The sequence below is a fragment of the Stylophora pistillata genome, chromosome 13 (genome assembly GCF_964205215.1).
Source record: "Stylophora pistillata chromosome 13, jaStyPist1.2, whole genome shotgun sequence".
Classification (NCBI taxonomy): Eukaryota; Metazoa; Cnidaria; class Anthozoa; order Scleractinia; family Pocilloporidae; genus Stylophora; species Stylophora pistillata.
Window position 1 is genome coordinate 8,319,743 of NC_142531.1, and position 14,847 is coordinate 8,334,589.

Sequence of the window (14,847 nt, forward strand, 5' to 3'; positions counted from 1 at the left end):
CGATACAAGTAGGCTGAAACAAAAAATCCATTAAGTACACTGAAAAGAAAAGCACTTAAACAGCTAATTATCCATAGTAATACCTGTGTCAGCCATTCCTATGACATAATTTGAAATCATTAGTAATTAAACATCAGCTGGTGGCGAGTCCAGCCGTTAGGCCATGGACATAATATATCAAGCGCTCAATCTCAGACACTACAAAATATTGGTCTTAGATCTGGAGCAGATACTTCATTTGTAAAGTTACAGCTTTGAGCCTTGGTCCCTTAAGCAGCTGCATCAAATGCAAAGGTAAGATAGGAATTTTTAAAGAATATTGCCAATCAACAAAAAGCACTTTCTCTTTAACTAACGATTCTTACCAGGAGCTGTAATTTAGAGCTTGAGGAGAGAGATTGGTTGGAGAGTCATAATTTGTTTTCAAGTTAACTAAACGGCGAGCATGAATTTACTAGGATTACGTTGAATCAATAGCAGTTATTTTGAACAATTTCTCGTTGATTGTGAATGTAATTATCTGATATAGAGGTTACCCTAGGCCGGAAAAATACCAGCATTGAATAAAAAAAAGCCTGAAAACGTGACAAAACTTATTAGGTTGAATTGAACCTTTAGGTGAAAAACATAGGACAGCTATAAACTTTCTACCGTAACCAAACCTTTCATCTGGACTAACAGTTATTACAGTTAAATAGTTTACGTATGACGGATAAAAGTAATTCAAAAGTTAAAAGTTGTTTTTTCCAACACCTTTTGACAGTTTTATGGTCTCAAGCGGGGTAATCTTCGTGCCGGTGAAAATCAGTCGAAAGTCCACTGGGAAGTTTCAAAACTTTTGTTTTGATTTGATTTGATTTGAAAGTCAGTTCTAAAAATAGACTGCCAAAGGTCATGATAATAAATCAGACGAGTGTTCATTGAATTTAATGATATCCGGATGTTTTTAAGGTAATTTTATTGACTTCTTCGGCTTAACAGTTGGAACGAGTATTTATTGCTGTGCATTTATCAACATTATGTGGATGGGTGAAAGAAAAGTTTGTTGCATTCCTTAAATTCATTGTTTTTAGTTTAGTTATTTACTAACGATATGTTTAGAATTCATTAAAAATTAAACGTCCCTTCACTTGTGACAAGACCATTATTAGCTGTAAATCTCAATAGTAGTTTGTGCTTTGAAGTTTCATTCAACGTTCGAAAAGAGCTCACACTAGATATTGATGCTAGTGTCGGGCTTTGAGTCAGTGCCCTTTGAGGAATACATCAAGTCGAAAGGTGACTGTAAGACTTGTAACCAAAGAATATAATTCTTTGATGGACACTGATGATTTTAGAAAGTAGACTTCACTCAAGAGTTGAGAAGAGGTAAAATGGAAAATTATGAGCTAGAAAAGATATATATGTAACAGAATGTTTCTTACTTTTTAGGAATCGTTAATCTAACCTAACTTAAAGGTTGTGAACTCGACCTATTTCTTAGGTACATTAAAGTTTACAATGTCCCTTTTGGTTTCTAAATGTGAATTACTAGGATGAAGATTTTCCTGACCGTACGAAACAAGTCACTCAGTTTTCCACAAAAATGTCCTTTAACGCAATGAAAACTTATTTGTCAGCCAAGTAAACTGAACACAACAGGTGTCGAAAACATTACGTGAGGCAGAAAATAATGTCTTTTTGGATGTGATTAAAATTTAAAGGTTAACATTAGTTCTTTTAGATTTTGCAGTCTACTTGCTCCGTTGAGAAAATATTATTTCTATTTCTAAGGTGAATTTAAGGCAGATACGTAAGACAAAAAAATTAAAAAATAGAAAAAAAAAGCACCCACATCGCTATGTTACCGGAAAAAGCATCTTACCAGCCAGCAGTATCTGGTAGCGACTGTATTAATTTTACCAATGTCATGTTTTGAAATCATTAGTAATTAAACGTCTCTACACGTGTGGCAAGACTACTTTTAGCTGTAAATCTTAGTAGTCCTTTATGCTTTGAGGTTTCATTCAACTTTTGAAAAGGGCGTAGGCAGACTGAATATTGGGGCCTTGTCTTGAGTCTCTGCCCATCAAGAAGTAAATCAAATCAAGAGTGAGCAAAGAGGTTTTAGCAAAAAATGCTTAATTCTTTGATTGAAACGGACAGTTTTTAAAAATTAGACTTTACTGAAAAGTCAAGAAGAGGTAAAAAATTAAATCGTGGGTAAGAGGATATCTATTTGTTAGAGAATGTTTCTTACTTTCCAAGTATCGTTTGTGAAACACAAGCATTGGTATCTTGACCGAATCAGATACTGTTAGAAACGCCCCTGTTGGTTTCTTAATGTGAATTACCAGAATGAAACCTGATGAAATGTGATAAACTAACAATTCTTTCAGTTTTCCATTAAAACCTCATTAAATGTACTCAATACTGAGTACTTCTGTCAAGATTATTCGCCAAGTATACTCAGTTAAGACTAGACGGTGCCTAAAAATATGTGTGAACCAGAAACTGTTGACTTATTTAATGTCATTTAAATTTAATGGTTACCGAATATTTGTTATTTTAGAGTTTGTAGTTTGTTTACACCTTTAGGAAAAGATTATTACCATAGAAACACCCTAAAGGGGTAGGGAGTGTATTTTTCTGAAAGAGACTTCAAAACAAAACGCGAATTCTCAACTCCCCTCGATCGCAATTGACGACATCAACGTTAATTAAAGTCAAGAGAAATGACGGAGTTGACTAATCAAGTGTAGAAAATCTTGCGGAAAATCCTATGTCTTAGAACTTTAGGTCCTAAGGTAACGCCGGCAATGTTTAAAACTTCTGAATCAAATTCTCACTAATTACTGTTAATGCCGTCAAAATGATAATTGGTTTTATAGTGGCCAGTCCGCTGCCTATTTTAGTCAGCCGGGTATAACTACTGCGTGGTAATAGACTCTGTCATGGGAGAATAAAAGCGAAAAGATCCCTCCAACAATGCAGTGCTCCTCCGCTTTAATGCATATGCTTTCAAAAATAGTTCTTTAAAAAGCTTTTAAGTTTTTAAAAAGGTACGCCTGGTGCAACTACATACTCGCAGAAGTTATGGTGAGGAAAAAGGGTTCTTCAGACACCTTTAATAAGTATCTCTACTTACATGCAATTAGCAGTGGTAATTATGGTCAAACAATAAAAAGGCAGAGGGAAATCGCTGACAAAGGCGTTACCTCTTGTCAAAAGAGGATAAGGCTTTTGTTCTGTAAGATTTTGATCTCCAAGCTTGACTTAATTTAATTTCTTGGTTATGAGGTTATAAAAGGGAGAGAAACAAACGTCGACTGGTTGTTCAGAGTCAGACCACAAAACGAAATCAATTAACTTGTACTTGGGCTATCTTAGCGCTTTAAAAGTGGGCTTTAAAAACCAGATGAACGTTTTGCTCTCAATTGCACATCTTGTGTAACTATAGAATTATTATAACACATTTTACTGTTATCCTTCTTGTCTTCTTCTTTTGTTATCAGCATCTCGTGAAAAAAAGAAAAAGGTACGTGAGAATTGACCGAAAAATGTCAAACAAAGAAGAATTTGAACCCTTATATTTTGCTCCCGGGCACTCTCGCTTTAAAAACTAATGACATTGACCTTCTTAATTATGAGGTCACCACTAATAAGTGTCATGGTGGCTTATCGTGTTGATGGGTTCGTTTAATTTTCAAGATCGAAGCGGTGGATTGTCGGCTTCGCAGCGTAAAGTTTCATGGAAGCGATAATAATAGGAAAGAACTTCAGCCGATCAAACGTAGAACAACTGAATCGAAACAAGCAGGACCAAACATAAAATCCATTAAGTACACTGAAAAGAAGAGCACTTAAACAGCTAATTATCCATAGTAATACCTGTGTCAGCCATTCCTATGACATAATTTGAAATCATTAGTAATTAAACATCAGCTGGTGGCGAGTCCAGCCGTTAGGCCATGGATATAATATATCAAGCGCTCAATCTCAGACACTACAAAATATTGGTCTTAGAGGCAGATACTTCATATGTAAAGTTACAGCTTTGAGCCTTGGTCCCTTAAGCAGCTGCATCAAATGCAAAGGTAAGATAGGAATTTTTAAAGAATATTGCCAATCAGCAAAAAGCACTTTCTTTTTAATTAACGCTTCTTACCAGGAGCTATAATTTAGAGCTTGAGGAGAGAGATTGGTTGGAAAGTCATAATTTGTTTTCATGTTAACTAAACGGCGAGCATGAATTTACTAGGATTACGTTGAATCAATAGGAGTTATTTTGAACAATTTCTCGTTGATTGTGAATGTAATTATCTGATATAGAGGTTGCCCTAAAACGGAAAAATACCAGCATTTAATAAGAAAGCCCGAAAACGTGACAAAACTTATTAGGCTGAATTGCATCTTTAGGTGAAAAAAATAGGGCAGCTCTAAACTTTCTACTGTAACCAAAGCTGTTATCTGGACTAGCAGTTATGACAGTTAAATAGTTTACGTATGACGGGTAAAAGTAATTCAAAAGTTAAAGGTTGTTTTTTCCAACACTTTTTGACGGTTTTATGGTCTAAAGGGTAATCTTCGTGCCGGTGAAAAAGAGTCGAAAGTCCACGGGGAAGTTTTAAAGCGTTTGTTTTGATTTGTTTTGAAAGTCAGTTAAAAAAAGACTGTTTAATGAATTTAATGATATCCGGATGTTTTTAAGGTAATTTTATTTACTTCTTCGGCTTAACAGTTGGAACCAGTATTTATTGCTATGCATTTATCAACATTATGTGGATAGGTGAAAGGAAAGTTTGTTGGATCCCTTAATTTCATTGTTTCTAGTTTAGTTATTTACTAACGATATATTTAGAATTCATTAAAAATTAAACGTCCCTTCACTTGTGACAAGACCATGATTAGCTGTAAATCTCAATAGTCCTTTGTGCTTTGAAGTTTCATTCAACGTTCGAAAAGAGTTCACACTAGACATTGGTGCCAGTGTTGGGCCATTTGAGTCAGTGGCCTTTGCGGAATACATCAAGTCGAAAGGTGACTATAAGACTTTTAACCAAAGAATATATCATTCTTTGATGGACACTGATAATTTTAGAAAGTAGACTTAACTCAAGAATTGAGAAGAGGTAAAATGTAAAATTGTGAGTTAGAGAAGGTATATATGTAACAGAATGTTTCTTTCGTTTTAGGAATCGTTAAATTAACTTAAATGTTGTGAACTCGACCTATTTCTTAGGTACGTTAAAGTTTACAATGTCCGTTTTGGTTTCTAAATGTGAATTACTAGAATGAAGATTTTCCTGACCGTACGAAACAACTCATTCAGTTTTTCATAAAAAAAGTCATCTAATGCAATGAAAACTTATTTGTCAGCCAAGTAAACTGAACACAATAGGTGTCGAAAACAAAACGTGAGGCAGAAAACAATGAATTTTTGGATGTCATTAAAATTGAATGGTTAACATCTGTTCTTTTAGATTTTGCAGTCTGCTTAGACCGTTGATAAAATATTATTTCTATAACCAAGGTGAATTGCACCTCAGAAAAAAAGTTAAAAAAATGGAAAAAAAAGTCCACATTACCATGTTACCGGAAAAAGCATCTTACCAACCTGCAATGTCTGGTAGCGACTGTAATAAAGTTAACAATGACATGTTTTGAAATCATTAGTAATTAAACGTCCCAACGCGTGTGGCAAGACCACTTTTAGCTGTAAATCTGAGTAGTCCTTTGTGCTTTGAGATTTCATTCAACTTTCAAAAAGAGCGTAGACGGACTGAATATTGGGGCTTTGTCTTCCTTTGAGTCTCTGTCCTTCAAGAAGTAAATCAAATCAAGGGTGAGTTAAAAGGTTTTTAACAAAAAGAGTTTATTTCTTTGATTGAAACGGATAGTTTTTAAAAAGTAGACTTTTCTGAAACGTCAAGAAGAGGTAAAAAATTAAATCGTGGGTAAGGGGATATATATTTGTCAGAGAATGTTTCTTACTTTCCAAGTATCGTTTATGAAACACAAGCATGGTGATCTTGAGCAAATTAGCTACTTTTAGAAACGGTCCTGTTGTGAATTACCTGAATGAAACCTGATGAAATGTGATAAACTAACATTTCTTTCAGTTTTCCATTAAAACCTCATTACATGTACTCAATACTGAGTACTTCTGCCAAGATTATTCGCCAAGTACACTCAGTTAAGACTAGACGGTGCCGAAAAAAAACATTTATGAGCCAGAAAACGTTGACTTCTTTGATGTTATTTAATTTTAATGGTTACTAAATATTTGTTATTTTCGAGTTTGTAGTCTGTTCCACTCTTAGGAAAAGATTATTACCATTGAAACACCCTAACCCTAGGGTTAGGAGTGTAGTTTTCTGAAAGAGACTTTAAAACAAAACGCGAATTCTCAACTTCCCTCGATCTCAGTTGACGACATAAACGTTAATTAAAGTCAAGAAAAAATGGAGTTGACTAATCAGGACTTGTAAAAAATCTTACGGAAAATCGTATATTTTAGAACTTCGAGTCCTAATATAACACCGACAACGTTTAAAACTTCTGAATCAGAATCTCACCAATGACTCTTAACTCCTTCAAAATGATGATTGGTTTATAGTGGCCAGTCTGCCTATTTTAGTCAGCTGGTATAACTAATGCGTGGTAATTGACTCTGTCATGGCAGAATAGAAGTGAAAAGATCCCTCCAACAATGCAGTGCTCCTCCGCTGTAATGCATATGCTTTTAAAACGAGCTCTTTGAAAGCTTTTAAGTTTTTAAAAAGGTACACCTGGTGCAACTACATACTCGCACAAGTGCTGGTGGGGAAAAAGGTTCTTCAGATACCTTTAAGTATCTCTACTCACATGCAATTAGCAATGGTAAGTATCGTGAAACAATAAAAAAGCAGAGGGGAATCGCTGACAAAGGCGTTAACCCTTGTCAAAAGAGGATAAGGCTTTTGTCCTGTAAGATTTTGATCTCCAATCTTGATCTAGCACTTTTTTTGGACATGAGGTTATAAAAGGGAGCGAAACAAACGTCGACTGGTTGTTCAGAGTCAAACCACAAAACGAAGTCAATTAACTTGTACTTGGCCTATCTTATTGCTTTAAAAGTGGGCTTAAAAACTACCTAGTTATCCCGACTTGATGAACGCTTTGCGGCTCTCAGTTGCACATCTTGGATAGCTGCAGAATAACCCTTTTTACTTTTATCCTTCTTGTGTTCTTGTCTTGTTATCAGTATCTCGTGAAAGAAAAAAAGAAAAGAAAATGATAATTAAAATGAAAATTGATCGAACAATGTCAAACAAAGAATAAATTTGGACCCTACATTTTGTTCCCGGGCATTCTCGCTTTAAAAACTAATAACATTGACCATTTTAATTGTGAGGCCACCACTGAGCGTCATCGTGGCTTATCGTGTAGATGGGTTGGTTTAATTTTCAAGATCGAAGCGATGGATTGTCGGCTTCGCAGTGTAAAGTTTATCTCATGCAAGCTATCATATTAGAAAAGAACTTCAATCAGTGAAACGTAAAACAACTAAATCGATACAAGAAGGATGAAACACAAAATCCATTAAGTACACCAGAAAGAACGGCACTTATCAATCAATTATCCATGGTAATACCTGTGTCAGCCATCCTAATGACATCATTTGAAATCATCAGTAATTAAACATCAGCTGGTGGCAAATCCAGCCGTTAGGCCATGAATATAATATCTCAAGCGCAGTTTTTTTTTCTTCACAAGTCCCACTCAACCTTCAGACACTTCGAAATACTGATCTTAGAGCAGATACTTCATTCGTAAAGTTACAGCTTTGAGTCTTCTTAGCAGCTACCACAAATCTAAAGGTACGATACAAGTTTTCAAAGAATATAGCTAATCAGCAAAAGGGAATTGCACTATTTTTTCTTAATAAGTGAGCTTGTGGCCAGTGCCAGTGCGACGCGTGCTAATCATGACTCTGTCACGGCACAATGAAAGCTACAGGATCTGTTCAACCAGGATCGAAGTGTTTCTCGCTTGTAAACACCTTGTCATTATCGATCTGATGTGTATATGTGCACGATCCTTCGCAGTAAAGCACTATTTAAGCAATAGTGAAAATCAGACCTGAAAAAAATTCAGGCCTGTACGGGATTCGAACCACTGACCTCTGCGATACTAGTGCAGCGCTCTACCAATTGAGCTAACAAGCCAACTGGGAGCAGGCCATCAAATTAATTCGACATAAACCCGTAGATGATAAATCAAACAACAAACATATGAAATACATGTATATGAACTGCGGTTATGAAACGTATATGTGCACGATCCTTCGCAGTAAAGCACTATTTAAGCAATAGTCAAAATCAGACCTGAAAAAAAAAAAAAATTCAGGCCTGTACGGGATTCGAACCACTGAACCACTGAGGTCAGTGGTTCGAATCCCGTACAGGCCTGAATTTTTTTCAGGTCTGATTTTCACTATTGCTTAAATAGTGCTTTACTGCGAAGGATCGTGCACATATACGTTTCATAACCGCAGTTCATATACATGTATTTCATATGTTTGTTGTTTGATCTGATGTGTGTGTATATGTGTTTGTGTGTGTGTGTGTGTGTGTCTGCGCGTATTCGAATAAAAAAGACAACGATAGTATGTCTTTGAAGTTTACCGCGTTTCATAAAAATTTCCTCTTATTAACTATGGTCCAACAATTCAGTGCTACTACGCGTTCAAAACAAGTCCTTTAAAAAGCTTTAATAAGCTTTTAAAAGGTATGCCTGGTGCAACTACGTACTCGTAGAAGTGCTAGTGGAGAAAAAGGGTTCTTCAGACACCTGTAAGTGTCTCTACTTACATGCAATTAGCAGTGGGAAATCGTGTACATAAGCGTTGCCTTTTGTGAAAAGAGGATAAGGCTTTTGTTCTGTAAGATTTGATCTGCAAGCCTGACTTCATTTAGTTTCTTGGTTATGAGGTAATAAAGCGAGACAAACAAACCGCGACTGGTTGTTTAACAATTATTCCACGAGCGCGCGTTGGATATGCGATGATAGGTAGCTAACGAGGCGCGTAGTGCCGAGTTGGCTATAATCATCTCATATCCAACAAGCGCGAGTGGAATAATTGTTTTATTAAAAAGAAACGCCCCCAAGATATTGGACAAATTTTCTCGACTTTATTTTTGTAAGAAGAAACCGGATGTTACAATGCACAGATATTAGATTATGGTATTTTGACTCCATGATGGTTGAACCAATAAAAAGTCTTGGATTGCGTTATTCAATGATCCCGTTTTTAATATTTAGAATATATTAACAAAGTTGAAATTGTAAATTGGCCACCGTTACGATGATAAAAGCTGACGTTTCAAGCGTTAGCCCTTCGTCGGAGCGAATAGAGGAATTGTGGGTTGTGTGTGCTTTTAAAGGCAGAAAAAGGAGCTACGTGATTGGTGGGAACATGGCAACGAGAAAAACACGAATAAATTAGTGGAATGAGAAGCGTTCGTTGATACCTGTGGGATTTAGACTGCCGGTTTGAAAGATGAGCTCTTGTTCAAGAGTTTTACGGCTTTCCGTGCTACTAAGTGTAAGGAAAGACCGCAGATTGCCATATGTTGCTTAGAATAATTAGGTAAATTAAAATGTCTAGCGACTGGTTTCGATGTGTCCTTGTCATTCCTCTCCACGTCGCGAAGGTGTTCTCGGAATCGGTCACCTAGTCCTCTGCCTGTTTCGCCAATGTAAATCTTTTTGCAATAAGCGCAAGTTATGCAATAGTTAACAATTATTCCATGAGCGCGCGTTGGATATGAGATGATATTTGCTTAAAGCAAATATTTTATTCGTAAAGTTACAGCTTTAAGTCTTGGTCCCCTAAGCAGCTACATCAAATCCAAAAGTAGCTAGGATGAAGGTAAAAAGTACCTTAGTTTTTTTTTTTAACTATGGCTTCTTACTAGGAGCTATAATTTAGGGCTTTAGCTAGGAGAGAGATTGATCGAGGAGTCCTAATTTGTTTTAAACTTAACCCTTACACTTTAATAGAGAGAAAAGGATCATCTGTCAGCACACAAAATTTGAAATCGGGATTGTATCGCATTGTGGCGACGAAGTTGCTGAGGTTGCATTTCTTTACGTTAGGGACAACAGCCATCTGGGCGTAGTTAGACTTTTCCTTAGAGAAAGAAAAAATGCGACAAAAACTTTTTGATATAATTTATGAAAAAAGTTAATCAAAAGTGTCCTTCAGAAAAAACAAAATCAATTACGAAATTTTGCAACTGTCGCCGGCGGATCCTTGATATTTATGGTCAGTGGCTCTTAAGACACTGAAACAGACTCCGACTTATTATTATTATTTCCTTTTTCCTTTAGAATTTTCAGGTACTCTAACATGATGTCCATTTTGAGTATCCTGGTTTTCATGTTAATGCAACGACATGTGGTGGGTGATGAAAAACAAGATTAAATAATTAGTTCAGTTTAAGTTTTGTATCCAGGCAATATGTACGATATTCACCAACTGTGTTTTAATGACCTAGAACGTTATAATAGCGGCAGATATACCAAAGATCTTCGACTAAAACGTTTGGGAAATCTCTTCAAATATACCGTTCGTGGTAGAAAAGATTCCGCACTCTCCCAGGTTAACCCTTCATCTCCTGAGAGTGACTAACATCTAATTTCTCACAGTGGTATCACTACTGAATCAAATATTAGGCTCCTGACAATTAAGGAATCGATCACAAAATTGAAAAGCTCTTAATTTTAACTAAATTGGAGAACGTATAAATGCTGATGTTAGGATGCAAAGAATTAATTAAGCGAAATACAGAAATACTATCTAATTCTTACAGTGTTTATCCCCTATACTGTCTGACAGGTGTGCGATGACGAGCTCTTTCCTGTTTCCATGTTCGAGGTGGATTCTGGTGAACAACAGCCAATTCATCAGCAGAAAAACGACGAAATTGAGCCTCCCCAAGGAAAAAACATTACTGCGGAAAGGTGCGACTAATTGCATATACCAGGCTGGGTTATTCAAACTCCTCATTACTGCAAATTTGGTTTCAGATCTGAAAGCTTTAAAAGAAAATCCAGCATAGTTTTTTTGTCGGCAGTGTAGCGATTGGATGCTCTAAACAGAATAGACAAAAATATCCTAAACAGGCTTTTGAACAAAACCGAATTAGAGAAACCCGAATTAAAATTTAACCTTGGGTTAGCGTTAATCGGCTGTCGAACAACTGGGTTTGCCAGGAGCTTAAAACAATACTGAAAGGTGCGACGTATTGCATAAATCGATAGCTTACCTCCTACAAATACATTAGATTTAAATTACCTTCCTGTATTTAGCATTTCCTGCATTTTTCATCGTTATCACAAGTCATAAGTATCCTGATTTGATTTGAAACAGTGAGTATTGTGAAGTGCGGCCTATCAAACTTTTTTCTATAACTTAGTTTATGGGCAATGTATAACCTCGTAAAAATTCTGTGCACTAACTTTGATTGCTCATGATACTCTGTCTTGTTTTATTACCGAACCCAAATGTTACTATCTCTCTCGTTCTTTTCAGTTATCGAAACATTTTTTCCCTGTTATAGATTCGACGACCTCATTGAAGAGAATGATATCCACTGGATGAAAAACATCATAAAAGAATACGGCTTTGAAAGACACCCCAAAGAATTCAAGTGGACAAAACAACCAACCTTTAAGGGTAGTCTTGGAAAAAAGTGCTTCGAGAAAGCAGCATTGAAGGCACAGGATTTTTTTCTGAGAATTAGCAAAAAAGCTAAAGAAAAATCACCTTGGAAACGTTTACAAGAAACGACAAAAGACAACCTCCTTAAAGTTACAGCTGCTAGGTATCTTTTAGTTACTTACATTCTTTGGTTTGTAAGTGCTAAGAAGTTAACAGCTTGCGAGGAAACGAGAGACAGTTACACCGACATTCCACAAAGCTGGAAGATACCCGAGGGTGGGGTTTGTTTTCCTAAACCTTATGGCAGCGCCACATACAAATCAGACTACGACGTTGGGCTTATTGGAAAAGATGCTGGAACCGTCACTACGAAATTTAACGACTATTTTAAAGAAAAATTCGACCAACCCTCGGAGCTTGTATTTGACACAAATGTTTACGCCTACACCCTAGAATTTGCCATGCCCGCGATGTTTACCGGTCTTCCTCACTTGTTTGATTTCAGTCTTAACTACCTTGAGCGAGTAATGTGGTACAAAATGCAAGAACTGGCCAGTGCTTATTACAAGGTCTTCAAGTACGACGAAAACTTCTTTAATAAAATGAAGAGTGGAGCTATTGAAACAATAGGAGATGAAGTGGCATTGAAAATGTTAAAACATTGGCTTAAAACCTTTCAGGATATGAACGAAGAGATAAAGTTAAGAAAAGAGGGGCACAAAACACTGGCTGATTTCAGACACGGCCACAATCAAAAGTACCAATACTATCTACAGAGTATGTCAACTAGGGGAGGATATACCATAAGATCAACAGGTAATGAAAAATCTGACTGACTAGAGATTAATTTAACATGTTAGGAAAGAAGTGCATCTTGTCATGGAAAAGTAATTTAAAACGCACGAAAGATTCCATTCATACCTAATTGATTACAGTACTAATCTTGTCAACCCCAGTTGACATTCCTCATTGAATTTAATAGTGTTGTGAACCATATGAAGTACCTCTCTGTATTTTTTACAAAGGCTTAAATGTACAGGGTGAAACATGGAAAAATAGTTTCTACTTCCTGTACAGCGGCTTGTGTTAAATTTGAAAAAGAAGTTACCCGAGCGCTCTTTCAATGCTTTGCTATTTTGTATCTTTGGCTAAAATTGACAGTTACTATGAACAATTACCCTTCCTCGCAGATAACCTCGCCAAGGCCTTACTGTACGCTGCTGAGGCATATCACACCCGAGGCGCCATAAGGCATGTAGTACAGGGCATTCAGATGAATGCGATCAGCACGTGTCAATATTACACGCCGCTATCAACTTACGACCTGTGGGTGTCCATGATTGAAAACTGGGGAGAAGCAATTAAAGAGTATCAACACTGTGGGAAAGAAATCTCCACGGCGAAGTGCTTGATGAAGATGAGCAAGTACCTGTCGAGAATGTTTCACGCCATGCGAGTGATCCAACGTGCCCGTCTGCCAAAAGAAGCCAGAATTGGATTGCTAGACTTCGGAACAATAGGTGACCCAGAGTACGTGACAAACCTTTTGCTACAATACAAAAGAAGTGGAAAGGAACTCTCACGTGTGGCTTATGAGTTTGTAGAACTTTTTTTGCGACGGTTCAAATGTAAAGATGATGTGAAACCACCTCCAAAGAATTTTCCGCGGGAGTGCTTGGAAAAAATCCAGGCTAAAGTGAATGAATACAATATAATTTTGGCTTCCAAAGTGAACAAGATAGAAACGTTGACAGCTCAGTTAAGCCTTTGAGTTGCCCCCTAGAACAGCAGGTAACCCGGCTCACCAAACAAGTTTTACATATTGTCAAACAGACAAATGGAAATGAAGAATTTACCGACTAAGAAAATTGCAATTCCTCAAAAAAATATATATAAAGAAAAAAGCGTAGCCTAAAACATAGCCATTATTTACTCATTCCATATTTACAAATGTCAAACAAGTCTTTACTTCTCATTAAGGAGCTTTCAGATACCAGAGCCAATATATATTCGTGAATGAAGAAACATTCAGTTCAAGCTGTTCCTTACCCAATGATCTGGCCGAGAAACACCAAGCGGCCGAAGATTTCCTTGTTCCTCTTAGCCGTGTAGCGTATAACTAGCGTCCAACCCGCGGAGAGTTGTCGTGAAAATCCATGGATGTACTTCAGCAGTCATGGATTTTGATCAAAAGCGAGGTAACCAAGATAACTGTCTGTTGATGAAAATAAACTACACATGGATAGTCGGCCAAAAAATTAACAATCCCAACTTCTAATTTGACCACTGAAAACGTGGTCAGTCTGATTTCATGTGTACACGGTCTACATTGCATATTTGATCGAAGGAAATCAAAGTTCGCCATGCGCTTGTGGGCGAAAAAGTAACTCAGTGGTAAGGCCGGTGACGCTAGCGAAAGAGGCTACCTAAGAGGGTCGGGCTTCTCGAAGCATGCTAAGTTCTATGTCAGATTACACTGCAAAGGCAACATAGTGCGTTGTTTTCTTGCCAACGCAGGGTTAAAGTCAAACGTGCTCCGACCAGCCCGACATATCATCATCAGAGAATTTTTGGTCTTTACCTAAGTAACTAAACTAAAAGCAACGAGTCAAATTCACGAGTTTATGTTGCACTTCGTCAAGTTATTTTAACCGCATCTACTCGACAGAAAAAAAAACAAAAAAAAAAAATAAATAAATAAAAAACTCATCCTTAAAAGCCAACACTTGTCACGATATAGCATTGTCAGTAACGGTTAAGTTATACCCACTGCTTCTATAAACCCAGGTAATCATGCTAAAACCAATCTGAAGTGTTAAAGTGATGAATTTCCGGCAAAGCGAACTTTCGAGTGAGTCACCTGATATTGAAGCTATACCTTATAATTACCAGGAGGTTCGTTTGGTGGTTAGTGGTGGATATTTACTGAGCCGCGAAGCGGCGAGGTAAATATCCACCGCTAACCACCGACACTAAGGTGAATAGTTGTTTTAGTATATACTAAAACAGTGAGATAATATCATGACACCACCAATAATTAATTCTAATTCATACAGTCCAGCAACGATTGCAACATTTCCCCGCGTGTAACGATCCAACGCGGCTCGGATCGCGGTAAGTGATTTTTTGTAGTAATAAATGCCGTCTCGTTTTTTCGC

The 14,847-nt window shown here is 36.9% G+C and overlaps 1 protein-coding gene across 2 annotated transcripts; it reads left to right on the forward strand.

Moving 5' to 3' along the window:
• The first annotated feature begins 201 nt into the window (after window positions 1–201).
• Window positions 202–14,799, forward strand: LOC111342763 (uncharacterized). Of its 2 annotated transcripts, none has more exons than XM_088744044.1 (5): window positions 202–294; window positions 10,357–10,426; window positions 10,865–10,989; window positions 11,589–12,505; window positions 12,880–14,799. In XM_088744044.1, the coding sequence occupies exons 1-5, from the start codon at window positions 287–289 to the stop codon at window positions 13,458–13,460; spliced, it is 1,701 nt and encodes a 566-aa protein (XP_088600170.1). In that variant the 5' UTR covers window positions 202–286; the 3' UTR covers window positions 13,461–14,799. The 2 variants fall into 2 exon arrangements, with proteins under 2 accessions (XP_088600170.1, XP_088600168.1); XM_088744042.1 differs by lacking the exon at window positions 202–294 and adding an exon at window positions 3,954–4,076.
• Window positions 14,800–14,847: the final 48 nt, after the last annotated feature.

What these genes read in the sequence shown, in the direction of transcription:
- LOC111342763 (XM_088744044.1), top strand. An exon ending in TGTTAATGCAACGACATGTG is followed by an intron (nt 10,427 to 10,864) that starts GTGGGTGATGAA and finishes ACTGTCTGACAG; the next exon opens with GTGTGCGATGACGAGCTCTT. An exon ending in ATATACCATAAGATCAACAG is followed by an intron (nt 12,506 to 12,879) that starts GTAATGAAAAAT and finishes CCTTCCTCGCAG; the next exon opens with ATAACCTCGCCAAGGCCTTA.